We start from the raw sequence: 23440 nt of genomic DNA, 5'->3' as shown, positions 1-23440 counted from the left end.
TTTTCATTCGAATTCTCATTATATATTACAATCATTTTGATCTTGTCCCAGACGTATACGATTGAGTATCGCTGGTGACGGCTTCTCGCGCATTATGTATCGATGGATTCGTCTTCTTTCACTTCATGTGAGGGTCTCGTGACACTGTGTTGGATATAAAAGCCTCGTTCTGTCTCCTCCATACTTTGTTTCTTCATTACACACTTTATTCGGTGTTATCAAAACCTTCATTGATCCGTGTGATGGCTCTTTCGGCTGTCCTGCTCTTCGACCCCTCTTTCAAAACGAGTCTGGACTACAACATGTGGTTTCTCCCTCGCCTTCTCCCCCTTTTACGGCAACGAAAAGAAAGACTACCACGAGGTCCTTGTGGCAACCTCAAAAGAATGTTGCCTTGGTTTCCATGTAGACTTTGCTTCTGCTGAAAGTAACTCTTGAAGCGTACATGGGAAGACTGTGGCTTCGCGGGCATTCGACGAGAGTGAGATACCAAAAAAAAAGACGATGAAAGCTGGATGAGAGGTTCTCGAGTCCAAAAGCTGTCCCTGACACAACCATGTGCGGCTGCTCTTCTCGGCTCAAAACTATACAAGTCTGGCTTATGAAGAGAGCTTCTGCCTCGATCAATCTACGGCTGGACTAGCTTGATGGGTATAAAAGCTGTCGTACGGCTGCTCTCTTCTTTCTTCCTTCATTGCTTTCCATTCTATTGTGGACACCAAAAATGATGCAACGCCATTTCATGTCCGGAGCGAGTCTGCGTTCTTTCTACATTTTCCAAAAACCCTGTTCTACGCCCTAATGGGCTCGGCTCTTGCGTGCGGTACAAATTACAGGCGTGCTCTTCTCATTTTGAACCCCAAAAATCAAAAAATCTGAAGAGTCTCGTCGTATGAGCAACCTCCGTCTGCTGTTCCCAAAAACAAAGTGTGGGGGCGACATGTCATGAGGGGCGGTGCTTCGTGACATCAAATCAGCTTCTGAAGTCTACATAGTCTGCACCAAAGCTCGTCAAGCAGTGTCTTATGCCGACCAAAAAGTCTACAATACCCATTCATGGCGTGCTCGCCTTTCCCTGGTCTTCTCGTCGGGTATATAAACCCTCGATTTGCTTCTCTTCTTCTTCCCCAATACCTTACAGAAATAGAAACATTTACCGAAAAAACAACGCGATCAAGATGCGATGTCTGCGCGAGAATCTTTCCTCTCGACATAAGTCTCAAAACCGACCACCGGTATACGCATGACCTGTCCGTGCTGTTCGAGTCGACAAAGATCGATTGCCATTATGGACATGGGCAGAGAGGCCAAAAGAATCGAATTGAAGGCTATATGGAGATCCTACCGCGGAAGATCAAAAGACCTATCTTCACTGCATATGGAGTAAGGAGAGTTTAGATGGCCCAACTTATCCATCCATCTGAAAATCAGAAACAAGAAGTCTATGGAAAGGAATTTCTAATGCTTCTATTGTACACTTACTTCTAAATGGTGTAATAAGAACTTCCATGTTCCGGAAGCAGCCTCCAAAATTCACCCCTTAGTATCGATGTGGCCGAGGGTGTTTTCAGCTCTCTAAATAGTCCACCGGCTATATTCATGTCGCTACGTCTCAGAATCTGCCTGCTCGCTATGTTGATGTTAGCGCGGGCTGCTTATAAAAGAGTCTTGCTGCCGCAAATGTACTAATCTCTTCCTTCATACCATCTGCAGCCAAAAGCTGAGACATTACCAAAAATACATTTGCAGATACACTATGTTGTTCGGCGCTCCGGTTCTCTTCCCTGGCCAGCGTCCAAAATCAAGGACACAAGCGTGCATGTTTCGCCTTTGCCAGTCGGCACATTCTTCAATATGTAAGAAGAGAAAAGCTCGATACCGAATTCTTCATGTTGTGGCGCGCGCGGTTGGTCTTAAAGCCTTGGTTTCGATGTTTATGACTTGTAGATGAACCACGCAATAGTCATGGAGGGCTTCCTGATTATCCTGCAAAATCACATCATTTGAAAAGAGTGTGAGAAGCCGCTGGCTCCAAAAACACCGCCGATTTCTTCCCACGTCACGGCTTCGAAATCAGCAACAACCCCGACATGAACTCTTTTGAAGCACTGCGCAGGTGGTGTATGGACCTGAGTCGATGGTTCCCAGCTCTATTCCATGAATCTGGTCGGTAATTCTACTTGAAGCATAGTCTGGCAAAGCCAGTGGGACTCACTATATAAGCCCTATTCTTTGCGCAGTCCTCGCTCCAACTTCAAAATCATGTTTTTTCTTTCAAGATACTAAAAAGAGTTCCTGAACGCACTATGGAGCTTGCTCCGTGCTGGCACCGTTGATGTACTAAAGTGGTGTTTTCTCCGCGCCGAAATATCTCAGGAAACGCATCATGTCTGCGGAGATAGTCTGGAGTGCCTGCAAAATCGCGACTCTGGGTTCAATATGTTAGATTGGGAAAAAAACCCTGCTAAGTTTGTTATCATAGGGTGGATAGAGTGCGCCTTTCACGCTGGTCGGGACACATATTTAGTCCGAGCTGGTTGTTAAAATGTAATCTTGATATGCCGTCTGATTGCGATAGCTTTGATAGGATTTTGTCGTGGCTAGATGAAGTGGGGATGACGAAGCGCCGATGGGGTGTTGACAAATTCGCTGGACCGACTTGGTTAAACGTAGATCAGAGCCACTGAGGAGATTAACAGACAGATAAGAAAGTCAAACAGATAGTTCGTGAACGGGTCTACGACTAGGTATAGTAGCACCAAGTACAGTCGTATTTCGCATTTCGCAAGACTCTTAGCATGGGGTAGTAGTTTGGTGGTGCTCAGGGTCTGACAAAAACACGAAATACGAAACACGAAGAACGTGACTGGCGATGGTAGTGAACGCGACTACACCTATCTTCACTGTCTTCGGCGATTTATGCCGCGCCCATATAACGGAGTACGTCGTTCTGGCGTCCTGGTAGACGGCCACTAACGGGTTCTCAAATGTTTAGCGACGGAACGGAGTCTGGGTCCTTCAACGACTTCCGGTCGATTACGCCACCGATTGTTTTCCCTTCGTCCCAGGACGAATCAGCCACAGGCGGACTGTTCTCCAGGATCTATCCGCATGTTCCAACGCCACACTACATTAGTAGGTGCCTTTGGCGAGTCTCTACCACGTGAAACTTCAGGCACATACTGATTCGGACAGGGTTGACGTGCATCCTGAAAGAGGACCCCGGATAGTGTCAGGCCGAGATGTGAGCCACCGTAGCGCGCCTCGGGGGTCCGAAGGTGTACCTGATAATTGCTTTTTTGGCAGATTTTGAGCCTCAAGCAACTTTCAGGGGTCAGTAACTAGCAAACTGCATGATGATGTCGATGGGGTACTGGGGACAATAGCATGTTGCCGGGCTTCCCTATTGATGCCGAGTGACATTTGAATGGCGAGCGTTCAGGGTAGGAGCAGTTGAACCGAGGCAGCAGCAGCAGCAGCAACAATACTACCATTATCAAGGGATTTCTGACACCCCCCATCATCCAACGTCTCTGTTGTTGCCATTGCGCACCTTTAGGATAGGTTGGAGGGTAGGAATGTAGACATTCACTCGACGGTGACGCTAGGCATTTGCCGACTGCCCAAGCCAAATTCTCCAGCCACATTAACTTGTCGTCATCTGTTGCCTTGTTGAAAACGTTAAGAGACAACACCGACAATGTCCCATCTCTAGACTACCAGAGTCGCGCCGTAGGAACCCTCGATGCACTCATCAAAACTTTAAAGTTGTCCGAAGTACGCTCTAGACGTTCCCCAGCACGTGGCAGCGGATGTAGTTCCGATCGACGCTATGTTGGCGAGATGCCGATTCCCGTCCACAGGCACCATCATGATGGTGCATGTTTAAACTTCCCGCCCACAAATACCATCAAGATCGTGCATGGCTAAACTTTGTCGGTGCCATGAACTCGGGAGCATCTCCGCAGATGGTGTTTGAGATCCTTTAACTATGCCTCGCGGACCAGCATATGTATTTCGAGCAGCACGCAGTCCACTCTCGTAGTCGCAAACAACACTCATTCGCTACGAGAGCGCCTCCAGTAGACGCCATGCTGAACGATCTTTACCGACCCGGTGTCGTGAGCGAGCCTTGGGGACCACTCATCTCACCCGATTACACAGAAGACGAGTTCACCAACCTCGATGTCCTTGTCGCTTCCATTCCATGGGCCCTCACGTTGGCAAACGTCATACTCGCTTTGTGGCAGATCTACCATCAAACCAAATTGGCGAAAACTCCGATTCGAAGTCCTTATTTATGGATGGCCTGGTTGGAGCTGGGGGCTTGTTTTGCGTTGGGTCTTGTTGGCTATCTGCATGTGCTGAAACACATTCCAGCGAGTGAGTATCATCCGCGCCCTCGAAGACACTATGCTGATAGTTTACAGGTTTTGCTTTCTACTTTGCAATTTGTCAGTCGCATGTATCAAACTGATCCTACCACAACTGTGCTGATTCTGTATAGTGACTTTCTGGAGCTTCCAGGTTATGCTTCTTTTCCAGATCATCGTCAATCGCATCAGAGTTATTGACGTTAATCGCATGCACGGCGATCGCATTTTCATTGCAGTGACTGTCTATATCACAGTAGTCATTATCAGCGGCTTCATTATCTGGATACCAGCCCGGATGCAAATAAGCCACTATTGGGAGTTCATCAGCGCGGCTTGGGATCGCACTGAGAAGTGTCTATTCCTCATTATCGATTTGGCGTTGAACTGGTACTTCTTGAGAATGGTGAAGAACAATTTGATCCGCAACGGTCTCACAAAGTGTAAGCCAGTTCATGCGAATGCTATACTACAAGGTTAGCGCTGACAGTTATACTTACATGCAGACAACAAAATCGTTCAATTCAACCAGCGCATCATCGTTCTGTCGATTCTAATGGATGTTATGCTTATCGCCGCTACCGCTATACCCAAAGCCTTTGTGTAAGTCACTCTTCATCATTGCGTCTAGTCCTATCTTAACGATTTGCCATCTCAGCTACGTTCAATTCCATTCGCTGTGCTACCTCGTCAAACTCAACATCGAAATGGCCATGGCCAACCTGATCAGACGCATCGCCATCTCGAACTTCAACCGCACTGGTGCAGTACACGAGTTCAAGGACCCATCCACCCATGCATCGGAACCTTATAGCAATACTTTCGCCTCCACCCGGGGCAGCGTCCAGCTCGGCAACATCGGCAAGAGCGCCCATGCCTATGACTGCAACATCAAGGCCACGACACAATACACTGTGACTTCAGAGCCCAGTTTATCCCCAAAGGATAGTCGCCGGCCTTCACATGTCGAGGTGGAGATCTCGAAGGGGCACACGGACAACTATGGCGCGATGAACCGACCGGTGATTGTCATTGAAGAACCGGAAACGAAGAGCTTGGACGGCGCGACAGAGGTCGCAGAGAGTTACCATACTGACGATGAGGCTGTGCTCGTGAACAAGAGGGGCCATTGGTGATTCAGATCCTGTTGATCTCTTCGCAACACCTGCTCCAATGAGGATTGCAATACAACTCAACCTTGAAAACATTCGCATCGCGGCGAAATGCCATACAGAAATACCTTCAATCGACTGGCTCTCCATGACACCGTCACCCGTACCAGTCGTGGCAGCTTTGAGCCTACTTTATGTTTGCAGTATGAAGTACTTGTCCATAACTTCAACGAGACCAGTGGGTTGTGCCACCACAAGGATGCTGGGATATGGTGTGTAGCCGATACAGGAGGAGCAATTCTGGTCATTTGATGAGGATGACAGTGGTAAGACTATCGTGTTCCATAGTCTGGCTAAAATGTCGTTTTATCTAATCGTAATGATAACAAGCGGTATCGCCAACGCGTGATTATGCCCAAGTCTCATACTTTGACGCACAATATCCTACGGGTCCATGGCTCCATCGAGGACTGACATCATCGTTGTCAAACCGAACGATCGGAGATAATATTGAGTGCATCTTGCCATATGCCGTATCGTTGAAAGTGACCATGTATCCATCACGGCGCAGAAGGTCCGAATGGCTTGACCAAGCCTCCCCAAGGATGTAGAGAAGATCTTCCACGTGCAGGTCCGGTGTCATGGGTTTGAAACCATACTTGTCCTGGATTCTCTTCATTGTATCCGGCGAATACAATCCAAATGCCTCTCCCAGTTGTATTACATCCACCGACGTTAGGACTGAGGTGGCGTGATATGATCCGCCCTTAGTTGCGCGATCACGTAGAGCAAGGAGAACGTTGACGACACCGACCGCGCCAGCTAGCATGTCGGCAACGGGAAGAGCAGGGAGGACACTGACACCGTCCTCGAATCCATAAGCTTTGCCACAGACATAAGAGCACCCAGAAGCGGCATCGGCAATCTGCTGGAATCCCGGGCGTTCTGCGTAGTAGCCATCCGGTCCATAGGTATTGAGATCAATGTAGACGATTCCTTTGTTACGTTGCCTCGACATCTCAACCAAGTCCTGTAGCCCGAAGCCCTTCCGCTCGAGAGAGCGTAGCCTGAACGCTTGGATTATGACATCCGCATCCGCCATAAGGTCAGTCAAGGCTTGCCTGTCGTCCTCTTTCTGAAGGTCCAACGCATATGTACGTTTACCAGCGGTAAGCGTGATACTCAAAGGCTAGTGAATGTCAGATCGATGTAATTATAGAGCGTAGAGCGCCTCGTACCTGCAGATCGGGGAGGTCGGGGCTTTGAACTTTGATGACGTCCGCACCCAGGGCTGCAAGAGCCGCTCCCATTGCTGGACCAGCGATTACGCGGGCTAGTTCAACGACCTTGATGCCGGTCAACGGGCGAGCATCACCAGTCTGTGGAAAGGGTACGGGTGGCAATGCCGAAGTGCCCTTGACCTGCGCGTAGTCGATCAAAGGATGCGTAGCCAGTCGCTTGCCCATCGACGTTTCTGCCCAGTGTTGTGGCGTGAAGCAAGTCTGCCCGCAAAATCCGTTCTCCATGTTTTTAATGTCAAGTTCGGCGGCTGAATACTTGGAGATGGTGGATTTGATCAGCTCATACGCCTCTTCTCTGGTGCCAACAGGGGCTTCTCCGTCGATATCGTAGACCTTGAAAAATGCTGGGGCGTTGAGGTTACTCATTACCTGATACCAGATGCGAGGATCCCGAGTTGGGTAGATGGCCCACGAGCGAATGTACATGTGATTCTTGCTGACGCAGCCCTTGTCAACATCCAGACTGGCTTTTGTAAGGGTGCCATCGGTCTTGACATCACCGAGTTCTTTACCGTCGATGTCGACGAGGGCTACGGTGGCAGGGTACAGACCACACTTGTCAGTGTCGATGTGAATTTTACCCGTTTGGATGCCCTTAAGTGCGCTGATCTCTTTGGCAACAATGCCGATCATGGCATGTAGAACGGCGGACTACGCAAAGAGAGTGAGCACATGGTGATTTTTGAAATTTAGGGAGGAATGAGTACGCACAAAGACCTGCGATTTCAAGGGTCCTGGGATGATGGGTAGTTCCCCCCCAGAGAATTCGACATCATTCAGGGCAGCCTCCTCGGTCGTGAAGCCAGGTGTGATACCAGCCAGATGTTTCAGTAGCCTACTCGCATCGGCAGGCACACCAATGAAGTCGCGATCAACGAATGTTCCAGGGCCAAAGGCGTCCTTTGTCGTTTGATGTACAGCCATGACGAGGGTACAATCGTGCTTGGAGAACGTTGATAGTAGCTAAGCGGTGAAGGAAACGAAGAGAATGCTTCTCTGAAAAGTAGAAGGATGTGCAGGAAGGAACTCTGTAGACATTGGTGACATTTATAATGTATGGATGAACTCCTTTTTGGAAACAACCATTGTGTAACGATACCTGGGAGTCCGCAGCCAATCGTATTGGGAAGGGTAACATTCCATTGGCGGCTGTGGCTTACGCCCGTAGACGGTAGTAGCATCTTCGAACGCCGAAGTCTTGATGCCAGGTGCAGCGTCTAGGCTGCGCCTGCAGAACAGAATGTCAGCACGTTGGGTGAGGCCCGGGGGAGCCGATCGAACCACGTGAAGAGCTTTGGCCTCGGTTGGGCCTCTTTCCCGGCTCAACGTCCCATTGGCTGACGGCCAATCTTGCCTCGGCACCGCCAATTGGCTCTCATCCATGGATTGGTTGGGACGGTGTTCAATCTGTTCTACTATCAAGTGATGATGATGTTTGGAGACCAAACCTTGCATGATGCAACGTGCAATGTCGTAGACTCTCTAACAGAACTCGGCCGACCTTTCGGGCGAGCCATGGGAAGATCCGATGCGACACTGGTTGCAGCTCATTCGCAGGCAATACTCCTCAGTAGGTCTTTTGAGCGGATATACTATGTTGACGCTGTTGAACTTCGTGCGAAAAAGAAAGGCCTGTACTAACGCTGGTCGCAGCTTCCCGGCCCTCACCGTGTAGGCACACCATCTGAATGTACACCTCCATGTAACAGCCCGGCCGATGCGTACCAAAGTCGATTCAGTTCCTGCGATCGCATTAAAGGGACGACGGCCCCCATAAAGTAACCATCCAATCTTTCCTCACAGACCTTTGCAACCATCCTTCGCAGTCTTGGAACTCTGGTATCTTTCGAATATGTCCATTCGTACCGTCGGTGTTGTTGGCACTGGCGTGATTGGAGCATCGTGGACCGGTCTCTTTCTCGCTCATGGCCTGCGTGTGATTGTTGCAGACCCGGCACCTGGCGCAGAGGAGAAACTGGCGTCCTATCTGGAGAGTATCTGGCCTGCGCTAGAGACCATGGGTCTTGATGAAAAGTAATTGCAACACTAGACTCATCCGGTGTGCCACAAGCTGATTCGAACTCTCCATCCAGCGCTTCGCTTTCGAACTACCAGTTTGTAGGCGCGACTCTAGGCAGACACTACAAAGACGTGGACTTTTTGCAAGAGGTGAGTGCATATAATCAGCTGCTCTACAAGTTCACCATCTAATAGGATGGCACAGAATGCGCCCGAAAGGCCAGATCTTAAAACCAAACTTCTTGCCGAGATCGACGCGGCTGTTCGGCCAGATGTTGTCATAGCCTCTTCATCTTCAGGTATTCCAAGCTCGAAATTCATCAGCCAGTGTCAGCACCCCGAACGAGTACTCATTGGCCACCCGTTCAACCCACCTCATCTCATGCCACTTGTGGAAGTCGTCCCACATTCAAACACAAGTGCGTCAGCTATCTCAAATGCGATGGCCTTTTACGAGTCCGTGGGACGGCGTCCTGTTCACATCAAGGAGGAAGTACCCGGCTTTGTCGCCAACCGCCTTCAAGCTGCCCTTTGTAATGAAGCATACAGCCTAGTGGCTCGTGGTATAGTCACCGCCCAGGACCTTGGTGAGTTTCTCGTCTTCCGCATGTCTTCCTTGGTTTGCTGACCACAGGTGCCCAGACGCTTGCGTCACTACTAGTCTGGGGCCTCGGTGGGCCATGGTTGGGCCATTCCTGGCAAATGCAATGGGAGGAGGTGGTGGCAGTGAAGGGTTTAAGCACCTTCTTGAGCATCTAGGACCTGCAAGCCGAGTCTGGGTTGAGGATATGCAGGAACACAAGTTCGACTGGTCACAGGATAGCATTGATGCATTAGGTTCAAGCGTTTCCGACGAGCTTCAAGGTAAAGACGTCCAAGAGCTCGAGCAAAAGCGGGATGACGACCTCGTCAAGTTCTTCAAGATCAAGGGCATGAGGCGTACAAGCTTCCATGGTATTGCACTTTAATTCCATCGATCCCGTAGCACGAGTACCATTCCTGCCCACATCACAATTGCGCATGCAGCAGCGACCGTGCCGCCTACCTCGCCGCGAAACTGCAGGGATACCCCGCATACTAGCGTCTTGAAGTGCCGGACGAACTGCTTTCTTTTACTACTTGGCGCGGCCTTTCCAAAAGGCAATACATCTACCAACGTTGACTCATACGTACAAATCTACCCAAGCCACTCCTTATCTCTGTTTTCCCGACCGCTATAGAAAACATTTCAGATTTCCTCGACCACCTTTGCGAGGCGGAAGAGCATCGAGTACAGCTTCTGGTCCACGGGTACGTTGGGGCTATACGATTTACAGAACATATTATGGCCCTGGCTATAATGAGCAGTGGAAGAGGCTGCTCAAGAACATCACCGATGGTGTGGAACGAGGTCTCCCCGAGATGGAGGGGGCAGATAAGATGCCTGACGCTGTCGCAAAAGCAAGGGATCAGTTTCGACTTGATGCACGCTCACTTCCCACCACCTTGAACGACTTATCGATGGAAGACGTCCGTCAAGTCTATCGGGAAGAAAGTGGGGGTCAGCCGATGAGAGGGCTACAGTGTAACAACTGGCAGAACGCCATCTTCCTGTTGGCGGATGCTCAGGTGCTACAAGATCCTGATCTCAGCCTGGTCAAAGTTTTGGACGCGGACTACGACCCTGTTCGTGCTGTGCCCACTAATCCACGGTATGGTCCACAGCGAAATTTTGAATGGTTGACTATCCCAACCACAGCCGTTTTGGACTTCTACAACTATGTGGACATGCCCTTCACGTTTGACGAGCTTGAAGATCTGGCTGGGAAGGGGAGACATTGGGATCCATACGAACAGAAGTGATAGACTACATCTGTGTGTCGGAGGTGGGTAGAACAGAGAAAATGAAGTCATGGTCACTGCGAGAGGGCAGTTGCAACGCTCACCAAGTGCAGACATCCCTGGGGCAAAAGTGTATTTGAGTGAAGTGTATTAATGCAAGTCTACCAACCAACCCCACCACGACTACCACCTTTACCGATTTCCATGCCTTGGTAGTCTCAATCAACGTCCATATTACGATCTACTTCCATCCCTTCGCTCATAGCGATCCAAATAATTATCCCGAAACCAGTTAAAGGCACCCTGTCCAAGTAACGCACCAATAATGTAGCATGTCAACCTATCAAACCGAGAACCGTCCCAAGAAGCTCCCTGTGGTAGCCTCTGTTTTCTCTGCTCTTTCTCCTGCCGTCCCTTCTCCTGTCGTCCCTTCTCCTGCCATCCCTTCCCCCGCCGTTCCCGCCGCTGCGTCCGCTCGCGGACGCTTTCAACATCATGCACCAGACTCCGTACAACCCGTTTCGCCTCGCGCTCAGGTACCTCATGTTTTGCAGCAAGCTGCTTGATGAGGAGTTTCTTTATCAAATCCGCCCTTTCGCGGCGGGCGGCTTCGAGGTTCTTGGTGCGGACAATGTAGTTTTGTTCGCTGTCGGCGCCGGAGTAGTCTGTTGGTGTGGTGGCTGCGCGTGTGAGATAGTATTTTTCTATCGCTTTGACTAATTTGTCGTCTGGCAGGAATGGTCCTCCAGTGAGGGGCGCTTTGAGGTAGACACGCTCGTGTGCTGTAAAGGGGCAGGTGGCGCAGTGGAGTGCTGGGTTGTGGGCGATGCGTTCTGCAACGCGTTTTGAGACGGGCGTTGCAGAAGAGGACGCCAGTCGTAGTTGTCGCGGAAGTAGGCTTAGAACAGGCATTGTAGAAGATGCCAGTAGTTGTCGCGAAAGTGGTCCTAAGGCGTTTAAGATGCGTGTGCGCATAATGGGTCGAAGAAACGACATTATGATGAGACTTGGTTGTTTTGATACTTAAGACGACCTCGGGAGATGATTATGGCTATGTGAGCTGTTTGTAGAGTTTTTCTGTATGCCATGTAGGCAGCAGGATGATATTCATCCGGTCGTGACAGTCATCTGGTTCTCTGCGGTTTTCCGTTACAGTACCACGGTTCCAGGGAAGACACACCACCACCAACCTTGACACATCGGAAGGAACCGGCTTGGATGCTACCAATCCAGCCCTCCGGACAGGTTATGGTAGTAATCGCGTATGGAAAGAAATGTTCGCGGAGATAGAGTGTGTATGCCATTCACATACACTGGCTGGGGCGCCGGGTTGGCGGACGCGCTTGTGGATGATAGGCTCAGAGACGATCTTGATAACCAGGTAGATGTTCAAAAGATATAGTGTGACACGCAGTAAAGGAACAAGAACAAGTTGTAGCCAAAGGGGGGCAGGCAAAGTCGCCAAACCAACCACTTTTCTATTTCATCACCACCACGACTATCTAGTGTCTACTACCACCAAACTCATCTACATGCTTTCTAAGGATATCATAGCTCTCGCAATATACGCTCACCAACAAACCAACGCAAGCGAATGACGTGAAAAAATGCTGTAGAAAGATGCTTATGTGACTGACGTCTATCCAAACAACCATCATATACACAACCAAAAAGGAAACCACCGGGACCCGCCCAAGCAGCAATGACGATGCGTGAGTGGATGACCAGTGGGAAGAGAATAGACAACGTTCCCCTGTCATGTCATATACACATCCACCTCTTTCGCAGGCAGGCAAGGGGATGACAAAGCCTACAAGAAAGGCAGAACCACACCCTTCCTCATCGGACTGCCCCTGCCATCCACCGTGCTCCCCTCAGCACTGTATCCAGAATCGCGATCAACGTCGTCATTATCAAAGTCGATGTCGAAATCCGGTTCTTTTTCCTCCTCAGCCTCTTCGCCGTCCTCATCACCGTCCCAAGCTTTCTGTGTCGCGCCGCGCGAGTTCCAGCGGAGCGTGCGGCTGATGCTATCGAACCACTCGGTGGGCTGGGAGAGGACGGTGGGGAAAGGGTATTGGGACGCGGCGATGGTGACGTGGTCGCCCTGGCGGAGCTCGACGCGGCCCTTGCCGTCGAAGGCGCAGTAGGCGGTTGCGCGCGACTTGAGGGGCACGGCGATGCGGAGGAGCATGCTGTCGTTGAGGAGCATGGGGCGGAAGGAGAGGGTGTGCGGGCAGATGGGGGTGAGGAGGATGGCAGGGATGTCTGGGTGCACGAGCGAGCCGCCTGCGGAGAGGGAGTAGGCGGTTGAGCCCGTGGGCGTGGAGAAGATGACGCCGTCGGCTTGGACTACGGTCAGCAGGTTGTTGTCGCCGTAGAGCTCGAGGTTCGAGACGTAGGGCGATGGGCCGCGGTCGATGACGAGCTCGTTGAGGACCTCGAATTGCTCGGCTTCAATGTGCGAGGGTGAGCCTTGGGCCGCGGCGTTCTTCTGGTACCGGTATACCGTGCATGTGAAGCGCATGCGCAGGTTCACGCGCATACCCGTTTCGCACATGATCTTGTCGAGCGCGGGCCTGTACTGTGCGAACTCGAAGTTGGTGAGGAATCCGAGGCTGCCGAGTGAGAAGGAGAGGATCGGTGGCACGATGCGCTGGAAGAGCCATGAAGTGAAGAGGACGGTGCCGTCTCCACCGAGAGTAAGGACAAGGTCGAAGATCTCAGGGGTTTCCCAGCATAGATCCGGTGTCCACCAGCGGAGCATGTTCTCATAGCGTTTGTCCTTGGCCAACAGCGAGGCTGCGTCGAAGCGCTTCGACTTGCGCAGCTTGTGGTCTACGTAGACATTCACTCCCACGTCTGAGCCGTAGCGCGAGGTCGTCATGAGCCATTCTGCCAGCTCGCGCGTGAGGTATACAAGGTTGTTATCGCGCGCCTTGGTGACAATCATGACATTGCGCACCGTCATCTTGATGGGTCGGCGCTGCAACTGCTTCGAGACCTCACGGACGCTGTTCGCGGTCTGCATGAGCCTCGAATGCGATATCGTGTCGTCCTCGGCATCGCTCATCTCTTCCATGACCTTTCCAAGGTTCACGGCCTTGTCAAACTTCTTGTGGAAGAAGCATGGGGATGCGAGCGCAGCCATCTTGCTGGCGGAAAGGTCGGCCGAATGCAGTTCCAGCTCGTTGAGCGCCTTTGCGAGTTGCGAGTGCGTGATGCTCTTTGAGCGCGCACTCTTCCCTGCACTCTCCATTATGGCGGTGTCCATGGACTGTGACGTCGACGATGGTGGTGGCCGAGACTGCAACGCCTTAAGAATGGTCTGGCGGGGGATCGCAGAATCGATGGAGCAGGCGTTCTTGCGGTGCTTCCGGATGCGATGCTCGCCGAAAGAGGGCACGCGCGGGAGGACGGAGAGGTTCTCGATGGACGAGGACTTGGTGATAACGGTGGGGTCGTCGTTGCGGGAGGATTCGTCCGAGGTCAGACTGGCTGGATCTTGTGTTGCAGCGGGCGTACCGCCAATTTCTTGCGTTACTACCGATGCATTATACGGCGCGTCCTGGGGGCAGTGGACGCTGGTCTGCGGAGGCTGTGGAGACTCTGGGCGGGTGGGATTATTAAATGAGGCATCGGCATCGACGGGGTTAAGGTCGGAGAAACTTGAGTTGGGCGCCTGTGGGGACAGGAGCGGATGAACCTTGGCCGGACTAAACGGCTCCCCATTCTGGTATGTTGCCGATAACATCGTCGCTTGATTCTGTCTTAGTGATCGAGCTTCGTTAAGCGCGCTTGGTGTGCAGGTTGGAGAGTGCGATATTAATCGGCGTCGTTATTCGGTTGCGGCGGCAAGTATGTTCGCGAAGTATGTACAGCGAAAGATGAACGTATCCAGACAGTTCGGTCAAAGGTAATAAATGCTCCAGGCAAAATGAAAAGGAGAGGAAGGAAGCGAGGGATTGTACTACTGCATGGGCGCGAGTCGTGACGTTGTGTGATGGCTGCTAACGGTGATCGTGTAACCCGTCGTGGAAGTAAAGATTATATTGAAGGAAGAGCCCGGCTCGACCTTGTACAAAAAAGAAGAAGAAGACGTGAAGTGTGCACGACGGTGTCGTGACCGAAAGAGCGAAGGCGCAGGTGGGGAAAGAAGGTGGTGCAGCTTGAGGCAGGTATTGGGCACGATGCGAGACCTACTATATTCACTCTCCGTCTCAATGACATCTCTGCCACCGCCATTATGGAGCAGTGCCACATCACGATCCCATGCGCCAGCCTCAAACCAAAGATTCCGCCATCTGTAGCGGCTAGCCCGCCGGCAACGTTGTGACACTTCGCGTGTCACAAACTCGTGGGTCCACGCCGGAGCATCTGCCAAACATAGAACGACGCTTCACCCCAAACCGCGATCTTGACACAGATCACAACGGCCCAGAAGTTCCTGTCATCCTGTCTTCGCAGGCACGCTCCACAGCATGGCCACACCGCTGGATTGACAGAATCCTTCGATGACCCTGAGGATCATGGTCGAGAAGCGCTCGCTCACCGACGGGTCTCAGTCGTCGGATCATACCGACACCCTCCGTGTTTGATCCACACTTCGTTTACAAAGCCACAGCGGGTACTACAGTCAAGGGAAATTGTAATCGTGATTCAGTACGAATCGCATCACCGCAAAAGTTATGCCATCTGTCGGCTGTACTAGCGAGATCATTTGGAGGACGAAACAACCCAATGTGGCCTAGTCTGCAGCCAACAGTAATCGGTTGCTTCGAATCTTCATCTGGTACAGGAGAGTTTTGGACGAGACAGCTCGCTCCTCGCTAAATGTAGACCTCTTTGACACGTCTACCGGGCGATTGCGGACTGCATGACATTGCTGCCGTTAGTACCGATGGCCCACAGACTTCATACGCCACGCATGGCTAAGACATGGAATGGAGATGTGGCAAGCGTGTACGGCACATGTCGCGTGGAACATAGGGTGAAGTGGGCTCATAACCGCTACCGACATGGTTGCAGGGCCCGTCTCCGTGTCGTTTCTGTCCACTCACAGGCAAGCGACTGTGTGTTTGCCTCAGGGCTCAAGCTGGCTGCTGAAACTCGCGCATGATAGCAGCCTGCCCAGGCACCATTTCTCACTAAGCGTCCGAGAGCCTCAACTGCCGATGTCCTGGAAGCTGGACGCATTGTTGTGCGCTGGCAAGTGGGGTGCGGTCCGAAGCGCAAGAAGTAACCAGGCGCTTGTGGCTGTCATGTCGCCGGCTTGGTGTAGAATGTTAGTAGTTAGCAGAACAATCATGCCAGAGCGTATGCAGTCGAAAGTATCGATGTTTCGTTGGGTATGACTTTACAGTCTTTTGATATTCATCACATATCGTGGTATCTAGTGAGGTCGTAACGAAAAGAAATCCGACAAGCCAGACGCTTATTGGAGAGCCTTGCGAGCAAAGGTGGGCAGAACGAAAGCCGCCTCGTGGATCTCCTTGCTGTAGTACCTGCAAAGCTGCTCCTCCTCTTCGGTAGACCAGCTGCGAAGGGGCTTCTTGAGGTCGCGGTTGGCGTCCTTGCTGCAGACCATGAAACCGATCTGGCCGGAGGGGTAGGTGGGGATGGTGGTGTAACCGTACTCGACGTTGGGGAAGACCTCCTTGCAAGCCTTCTTGAGATTGACAATGAGGGGCATGTGAAGCCATTGGTTCTCGGCTATACAAGAATGTTAGCCAATGACCAAAGCAGCACCTTTCCGGCGCATGGCGGTCGAAAAGTGGACATGAACTGAGTGGACTAGGAGAGGGCTTACAACCTTGGGTGGTAATGACACCGCCTTCGCGGAGCGCACCGTTGAGCAACTCGAAGTAGGACTTCTGGAAGAGAGCCTCAGCGGGACCCTCTGGGTCGCTGGAGTCGGTGATGATGACGTCGAACTCGCCCTTCTTGTCCTCGAGGAACTTGAAGCCGTCGCCGACGATGGTGGTGGTCTTGGGGTGCTCGAAGCCGACGGACATGCCGGGGAGGTATTGCTTGGAGAGACGGATGACGGCCTCGTCGATGTCGCAGAGGGTGGCCTCCTTGACACAGTCGTGCTTGACGACCTCACGGAGGACACCACCGTCACCACCGCCGATGACCAAGACCTTCTCGGGGTTGGGGTGGGCGTTCATGGCCAAGTGGGTGATCATCTCCTGGTATCTGCTCTACTATTAGCCATTGTCCGCATTTTCCCATCCGGTTGTGACGTACGAGAACTCATCGCGCTCGGTGCATTGGATGACGTTGTCGAGGACGAGGACGGTGCCGTAGTTGGTCGACTCGAAGATCAGGACGTCTTGGTACTTGCTCTTCTCGTGGTGAAGAACCTCCTTGACCTGGAGGGTCATGGCCTGGCCGGGCCACATGCCGGAGATCTCGCGGAACCAGCCATCTATACTGAATGTCAGCAATTGAAAGGGTGTGGTTGTATGACTGCTGTAAAAGTTGAGTTTACTTACCCTTGATGGTAGGGTGTTCAATGGCAGGCATCTTGAAGGGTTTGTATGTAGAAAAAGGTGTATAGAGTAAAGGTGATCTACGGGAGTAAACAGAAGATTGACAGAGCTGTCGCCGGATATATATGGGGACCTTCAGGTTGGCGGAGTTTTTGCTGGTGTTTGCGTTGGGCACAATTTTCTAGGCCTATGCACGTCACTGGTCGCGCGCGCCGTACCTGCCCCGCCATCCCCCACCATCATCCCGGGAAGGTCCAGCCGCAAGGCATCTATATTGGGTAGCATTATCTCCATCTCACGTCTGCACTTCATGCTGCCATCCCACGTCCCTCTGTTGCGTGATTTTCGCGGGCAGACGGCGCGGATGCGACACCGAGTTGATGTAGAGGGTGGCTAAAGCAGTGCTGACAACGAGGGCGGCCGTCAGCCTGCAAGGTTCATACTAACACGCAAATGGGTGTAGACTGCAGGCAGGAGGAGCATAAAGAGCCGGGACGCAACGCTCACAATGAGATCAACACGTAGTTTCATTACCACTGGGTATCACTCAGAAGCGGCCCGAACATGACCGAAGTCGTCCCAGTGCAAGACCCAGCCCAGGAGGAGCGCAGCAGAGTAGAGCAAGTTGTCGCGACCAAGGCATATGTGAAGGACCCTGAGCTACTGCCATGGTACACGAAGGAATTGGAAGAGCCTAGTCCGGAAACGCGAGATCTGTTTGAAAAGTACAGCAAAGTACGACCAGCGGACATCATCACTCACATCAAACGTGTAAGAGATGAAGCATTCTCGGTCGTGAGTCTAGTCTGCCATACATAACAAGAGCGAGCTGTACTGACGATCTTGTAGTTCCCGTATCCTTGCTTGGGAAATTGGGGTTTCTTGAACTTTTCCATCGAGAAGAACCCAGCCTACCAGGAAGTCCTCAGTCGCATCAAGGACGGGGAGCAATTCCTCGACCTTGGATGTTGTATGGGCCAGGACATCCGCAAGCTGATGCACAACGGCGCGCCCTCGGAGAACACGTACGCGTCCGATGTCAAAACAGACTTCTGGGGCTTTGGCTATGATCTGTTCCTCGACAAGTCAACTCTGCAGACACAGTTCATGGAAGCCGACATCTTCGACGCCAACTCGGAGCTGAAGCGGGTAGACGGCAAGATGGACATGATCAATGCCGCCTCATTCTTCCATCTGTTCGATTGGGACGGTCAGGTCAAAGCAGCTAAGCGCGTGGTCCAACTGTTGAGGCCAGTGGCTGGAAGTCTCATCGTTGGACGCCAAGGTGGCAAGCCTGAAGCCGGCAGCTTCTCACACCTCATGAAAGAGCAGACTGCTTTTTGGCACAATCCAGAGTCCTGGGCGAGCATGTGGAAGCAGGTCGGGGAGGAAACTGGAACGGAATGGAAGGCTGAAGCTGTGCTTGGTGAAGAAGATCTATCGAAGAGGATGAAGACGACGCTTGTACCTCCGGGTACTAGATTCATGACCTTTACTGTCCGTCGGGTGTAGCGGCTTGTTGTTAGGGGTAGTATTTGGTGTTGATAGATACAGTCATTGCTTCGCATACATTTGTATGCATCTCCCTCTATCTGATGACATGATGGTGGCTGCCACATGGGGATTGCGGAGCAGCAGCCAATGAGCGCCATCCAGGGTCCGAGCAGACAGGCCAAACTCAATCTGGCTTCAACACCATTACATCTCCAATCCATAGCCCATTGATACCAAATCTTCCCGTCGCTCACTCAATAAAGCCACCTCACACATACTCCAACCATGGACCCCTACTCGCCCGAAGGAGGTTCGTCAAAGCGCCGGCCACGCCAGCTCAAGCCCCGCTAACGACTGTCCAGAGCTCATAAACATCCACTCGGCCTTCCATGCCGGCGCCTACCAGCAAGTCCTCGATTTCGACACGTCGTCCTTTTCCGCGTCAAATGCGCTGCCCGTTCGCGTCCTCAAACTCCGCAGCCAAATCGCGCTGGGCCAAGCACAAGCCGTTTCCAGCGAGCTCGCATCCGAGAAGACTCCAGATCTGGTCGCAGTAAAGCTACTGGCAGACTGTGAGCAGGGCAAAGACGTAGTGGACCAGGCGAAGAAACTGGCAGAACAACATGGTCAGGAAAACCTGACGGTGCAGCTTTGCGCGGGCATCGTCTTGGAGAGGGCGGGCGAGACGGAGGCTGCGCTTGATGTGCTGAGCAAGCACCAGGGCAGTTTGGATGCGTACGTTGAACAGCTCCTTTGCATGGACGATTTTGGGCAATCACGGCTAACATTCGGACAGCGTAGCACTCATTGTACAAATCCACCTCCAACAAAACCGCACAGATCTGGCCACGAAAGAGGCCCAACGCGCACGGAAATGGGCACAAGACAGTCTGCTAGTCAACATTGCTGAGAGCTGGGTTGGCATGCGCGAGGTAGGTCCCCTAATACATCATTGTCACATGTCATGGCACTAACACCACACTCAGGGCGGCGAGAAGTACCAGTCCGCATTCTACGTCTTCGAAGAACTAGCCACAACCGCTCAATCCACCTCCCCACACTCGCTCGTCGCACAGGCCGTATCGGAAATTCACCTCGGCCGCCTCCCAGAAGCCGAAGCCGCTCTCCAACAAGCCATTTCTATCGACGGCACCTCGGCCGACACAATCGCAAACCTCATCGTCCTCAACACATTGCTTGGAAAGAAGGAAGAGACTGAGCAGCTGAAATCACAGCTGCAAACATCGGCCCCACAGCACAGGGCAGTCGCAGATTGGGCGAGCAAGAAAGCCGAGTTCGCCAGTGCCGCCGCAAAGTACACACCAAAGTTCGAGGTTGCTTCATAGGAGGAGGACGCCTTTGCGCACTTGGTGTCTACAGGAGTGGTGTATCAAGACGTGGATGCTATGCAACGTAAGCCCAATATCAGGCCTGGAGCGACAACATTCGACGGCGCTACTTAGGACAAGCGGAATACCACGATTGTGGAACGAGAAATTACGAATATGTGGAAGCATCCGACGGTGCAAGACTTGGAGGCTGCCAGTACGTGGGCATTCGATAGCGATGATGAAAGTAAGGAATATTATAAGAACAAATAGACGACATTGCAAGCATGTTATATTAATACCTTCATGGGTTGAAGCGGTATAACGAACACAGAGAAGCACTCGTTGTGTCCTCAACGCGCTGATATTTCAGACAAAGTAAGGTTGACGAAGTACAACTCGATGAGTATTTACACCTAGAAAAGATCGAGATCTTCAACCGGCACAGAAGACATACCCTCACCTAACCCCTTCGTCATCTCACCATACATGATGCCATCCACATAGGTCTCCCCAATAAGCTGATACCCCTTCTCAAGCGGTCTCAACACGACCGGCACCTTACAGCCCAGTAGCACAACCACCTTATCCCCAGGCTCTACAGTAGAAGAACCAACCCCAAGATAACCCCCCTCAGTCGTATAAACAAACCTCTCATAGCAGACCTGCCCAGCACTATGCTCAAGCGCAGTCCACAATGGATGGAACGGTGCCGATACCGAGAAATCAAATCCCCCTCTTTCTCCCGAGCCTTCTCGGGAACTCGACGCCTGCGCTTTATTCTGTGCATCTACCAAACCAGCCTCGACATGCTCATGTAACTCCAAGCCATCCAACTCCAGATTTCGCATACTGCGCCACGCACGCTCGAAACCTGATGCTCGCATGTAGAAGGGAAGAGGCCGATCGAGAGTGTTGTCAGCTTCATACGGTGCTGTCGTGTCCCTCAGCTCATGCCACCGTTTCGCGAAGACGGTTTTGAATTCAGGAGGAGGTGCGCCCCAGGCACCCATGCGATTCGTATTCGCAGTCACTGTCCTGACCAACGCTTCAAAGGCAGCAGTTTGTGTTCCGTACGCGTTTTTCTTGCATCGAGATTGGCGGAGAGACGTTGGGTTTTCTGTCCACCATGGATCGCCTGCGACGCCATCCACGGTATCGATGACGACTCCCTTACACCTCAGAAAGATGCCAGGTTCGATCCTGTCGCTCGAAATAGTCGCAACAGCCGCCGCGCCACCCGCCGCATCGAAGAACGGCCACTGCTTCCCCGTGTACAGCGAAGTAAGCATATACTGCGGTTTCGAAGGCCCCCAATCCGGGAGCCAAGAAGGGAGCGCATGATACGCCCTCGGTTGCATACCCGCAAGGCAGACGACATAAAGATCTTGCTTCTGCTTGATGAACTCTTTCAGGAACGTGAACCAGATGTCCTCGGCCTTGGCATCGTAATCCGGCGGACACAACTCAATCAACTCGCGTCCACTGAGTCCAATCTTGGCAAATAGGTGATCCCGCGGGTCTGTCGCGTTGGTCAGTCTAGTCATCTGCAGTGTGGCCAAGGCGGAAAGCTGTTCTCCTTCTTGCAGACGCCGGCGTAGGTTCATTAGGTTTCGGGCTGGGTCTAGCACGCGCGGGTTGATGTCTACGGCTCGTGTGAGAGCGGTGACGCGCTCGTTCTTTGAGGGCGTGAATTCCATGAAGATGAGGTGGTCGGCTGCTTCTAGGGCGTCGGCGGAGAGACGTCGCGTGCCGCAGATGAAGACTACGTCTTTGGCTAGGGCGAACTCTTGTACTATCCTGTGAGGTGGGTGTACGAAGTCAGTCAATGTCTCATATGCTGTTTGTATAGAGATAGTACCAACCATGCTCTTTTCCACCAGTTTCGCGCCATTAGGGTCCGTAGGCCTTCCCATGTGGGGTATGTATCCGGATGCATGCCTTCGTTTCCAAGCCACGGTCCGATACCTTCTTCGTTAGAACGACTAGCTAGGTTGGCGAGAAAGTCCATGGCCAGATTACTTCCTTTGGCAGGCGGACCCAGCCACGCCCACACATTCGTCGCGTTGGAGAAGATTTGCCGCATGAGCGTGACTTGGATGTTGCGCTCAGGTATGTTATTCTGGTCTATACACAGGGCATCAGCCCAGATACACTGCGGGACTTCGAGACGGATAGACCGCAGTGCTTTGGCTAGATTCTGGTGGAGGAACGTCTCGTGTCCGTCCACATCCACGGATTCGAGCAAATCATCGTTGTCGTCGTTGCCTTCAAGCTTGGACGCCCACGTGTACGAAAGTGCGGCGTAGGACGCTTCTGGGTGTTCTACGTTGTCGTGGAAGACGTGCACTCGCAGTGGGGCGGTTATTGATACGGCAGGGATGAGGATTAGCAGCCGAAACTCTTTCTCCGCTAGAGGTCGGTACTCTAGTAGCGAAGACATGATGGCCGCCGCGGAGCTTGCGGTATGCTAGGGGTTGGTCATTGCTTCTAAACCCGGGTTTCTGGGAGGCCGGTCTTTAAACTAGGTCAAAGTCGTGGCATCGGCTAGCTGTTTGCGTAGGAATGCTCAAGTGCTGACGGGCGCAAGTGGTGTGATGTCACAGACAGGTGCAATACCAAGGACTGCCTACGTTCAGCCTTATCAGCGTGGAAGGATCGTTGAATGAGAGAGCATATGAAGCCACAGTTGTTAAGACTAGATGTACCTAGTAATTTTCCGTTGGTTGACGTGAAGTTGATAGATCATGCTATCGTGATGTTTACCCCACAGTGACTGTGAAGGACCCTGGTGCACGAGCCACCCGGGTACGGATTAGATATCGCGCAAGGCTGAAGGATATCTTCGCCCCCACACTCTTCTCGTATCTGTAATCAGTTTAGTAGGACGGATCCAAGCTGACGAGGAAAGAGACTCATCTCTTCAATTGGAGGGCTCGACTTGATGGAGTTTTCTGTAGATTCCAGGATCTGATAGCCGCGGGAGACGATACAAACACAGTCAAACAGCCTGCGCACCATAGCTGTACGCGCGAGATGCTCCTGATTCAGTACGAAGAGTACACACTTCGATGGCTACCATTGCAGTCGGCTCTGAGGACTAGACGGACTTGACAAATTCAGACGATCAGTTTTTCTGTGAGCTGAGAGGCTCTCGTGAGGCTTTGGAAGTAGTACCTGGGTACCTAAGTTGAAAGCAAGATCTTAGCCTGAACAATACATATTACACCAACAATATCTGGCGTACATGCCCGTAAACATAACTATGCCGGTTCATCTCAGTATAATGAGTATACAAGGCCTTGGGATCATTTAGCGAGGTAGGTATCAGTAAGGCCACCGACCAGCCTATTTCCAAATTCCGCGCCCTCGCCAAAGATGGCCTCAGACACGCCGCCAGAATACTAAGATCACCACTACATCGCGCGAACAAACATCGCATCGGCCCCGCGTCTGCGAAAAAAGCGGATCCAGATAGACACGCAAGATCCACGTGAA

The 23440-nt window shown here is 52.1% G+C and overlaps 8 protein-coding genes across 8 annotated transcripts; 4 read left to right on the top strand and 4 right to left on the bottom strand.

The window, feature by feature from the left end:
• Positions 1 to 4091: 4091 nt before the first annotated feature.
• On the top strand, positions 4092 to 5509 carry J4E90_010072 (uncharacterized protein; the record flags this gene model as incomplete). Its single annotated transcript, XM_051439588.1, has 5 exons — positions 4092 to 4383; positions 4431 to 4454; positions 4508 to 4816; positions 4880 to 4976; positions 5032 to 5509. The coding sequence occupies 5 exons, from the start codon at positions 4092 to 4094 to the stop codon at positions 5507 to 5509; spliced, it is 1200 nt and encodes a 399-aa protein (XP_051286497.1).
• Positions 5510 to 5894: 385 nt separating this feature from the next.
• On the bottom strand, positions 5895 to 7710 carry J4E90_010071 (uncharacterized protein; the record flags this gene model as incomplete). Its single annotated transcript, XM_051439587.1, has 4 exons — positions 5895 to 5912; positions 5961 to 6674; positions 6724 to 7437; positions 7498 to 7710. The coding sequence occupies 4 exons, from the start codon at positions 7708 to 7710 to the stop codon at positions 5895 to 5897; spliced, it is 1659 nt and encodes a 552-aa protein (XP_051286496.1).
• A 1291-nt stretch (positions 7711 to 9001) lies between these two features.
• Positions 9002 to 9773, top strand: J4E90_010070 (uncharacterized protein; the record flags this gene model as incomplete). Its single annotated transcript, XM_051439586.1, has 2 exons — positions 9002 to 9392; positions 9448 to 9773. The coding sequence occupies 2 exons, from the start codon at positions 9002 to 9004 to the stop codon at positions 9771 to 9773; spliced, it is 717 nt and encodes a 238-aa protein (XP_051286495.1).
• Positions 9774 to 12436: 2663 nt separating this feature from the next.
• J4E90_010069 (uncharacterized protein) lies at positions 12437 to 14380 on the bottom strand (the record flags this gene model as incomplete). Its single annotated transcript, XM_051439585.1, has 1 exon — positions 12437 to 14380. One exon carries the CDS (start codon positions 14378 to 14380, stop codon positions 12437 to 12439), a length of 1944 nt encoding a protein of 647 aa, XP_051286494.1.
• Positions 14381 to 16060: 1680 nt separating this feature from the next.
• SPE3 (putrescine aminopropyltransferase) lies at positions 16061 to 17154 on the bottom strand (the record flags this gene model as incomplete). The annotated part of the gene is made up of 4 exons (XM_051439584.1): positions 16061 to 16338; positions 16436 to 16824; positions 16876 to 17056; positions 17124 to 17154. The coding sequence occupies 4 exons, from the start codon at positions 17152 to 17154 to the stop codon at positions 16061 to 16063; spliced, it is 879 nt and encodes a 292-aa protein (XP_051286493.1).
• A 530-nt stretch (positions 17155 to 17684) lies between these two features.
• Positions 17685 to 18632, top strand: J4E90_010067 (uncharacterized protein; the record flags this gene model as incomplete). The annotated part of the gene is made up of 2 exons (XM_051439583.1): positions 17685 to 17915; positions 17970 to 18632. 2 exons carry the CDS (start codon positions 17685 to 17687, stop codon positions 18630 to 18632), a joined length of 894 nt encoding a protein of 297 aa, XP_051286492.1.
• Positions 18633 to 18899: 267 nt separating this feature from the next.
• J4E90_010066 (uncharacterized protein) lies at positions 18900 to 19960 on the top strand (the record flags this gene model as incomplete). Its single annotated transcript, XM_051439582.1, has 4 exons — positions 18900 to 18924; positions 18977 to 19349; positions 19411 to 19546; positions 19601 to 19960. The coding sequence occupies 4 exons, from the start codon at positions 18900 to 18902 to the stop codon at positions 19958 to 19960; spliced, it is 894 nt and encodes a 297-aa protein (XP_051286491.1).
• A 398-nt stretch (positions 19961 to 20358) lies between these two features.
• Positions 20359 to 22385, bottom strand: J4E90_010065 (uncharacterized protein; the record flags this gene model as incomplete). The annotated part of the gene is made up of 2 exons (XM_051439581.1): positions 20359 to 21742; positions 21808 to 22385. 2 exons carry the CDS (start codon positions 22383 to 22385, stop codon positions 20359 to 20361), a joined length of 1962 nt encoding a protein of 653 aa, XP_051286490.1.
• Positions 22386 to 23440: the final 1055 nt, after the last annotated feature.

The sequence above is a fragment of the Alternaria incomplexa genome, assembly GCF_024043165.1.
Source record: "Alternaria incomplexa strain BMP 0042 chromosome Unknown scaffold_19, whole genome shotgun sequence".
Taxonomy (NCBI): domain Eukaryota; kingdom Fungi; phylum Ascomycota; class Dothideomycetes; order Pleosporales; family Pleosporaceae; genus Alternaria; species Alternaria incomplexa.
Note: the sequence above shows the minus strand (reverse complement) of the source record. Positions and strands in the feature narration are given on the sequence as shown.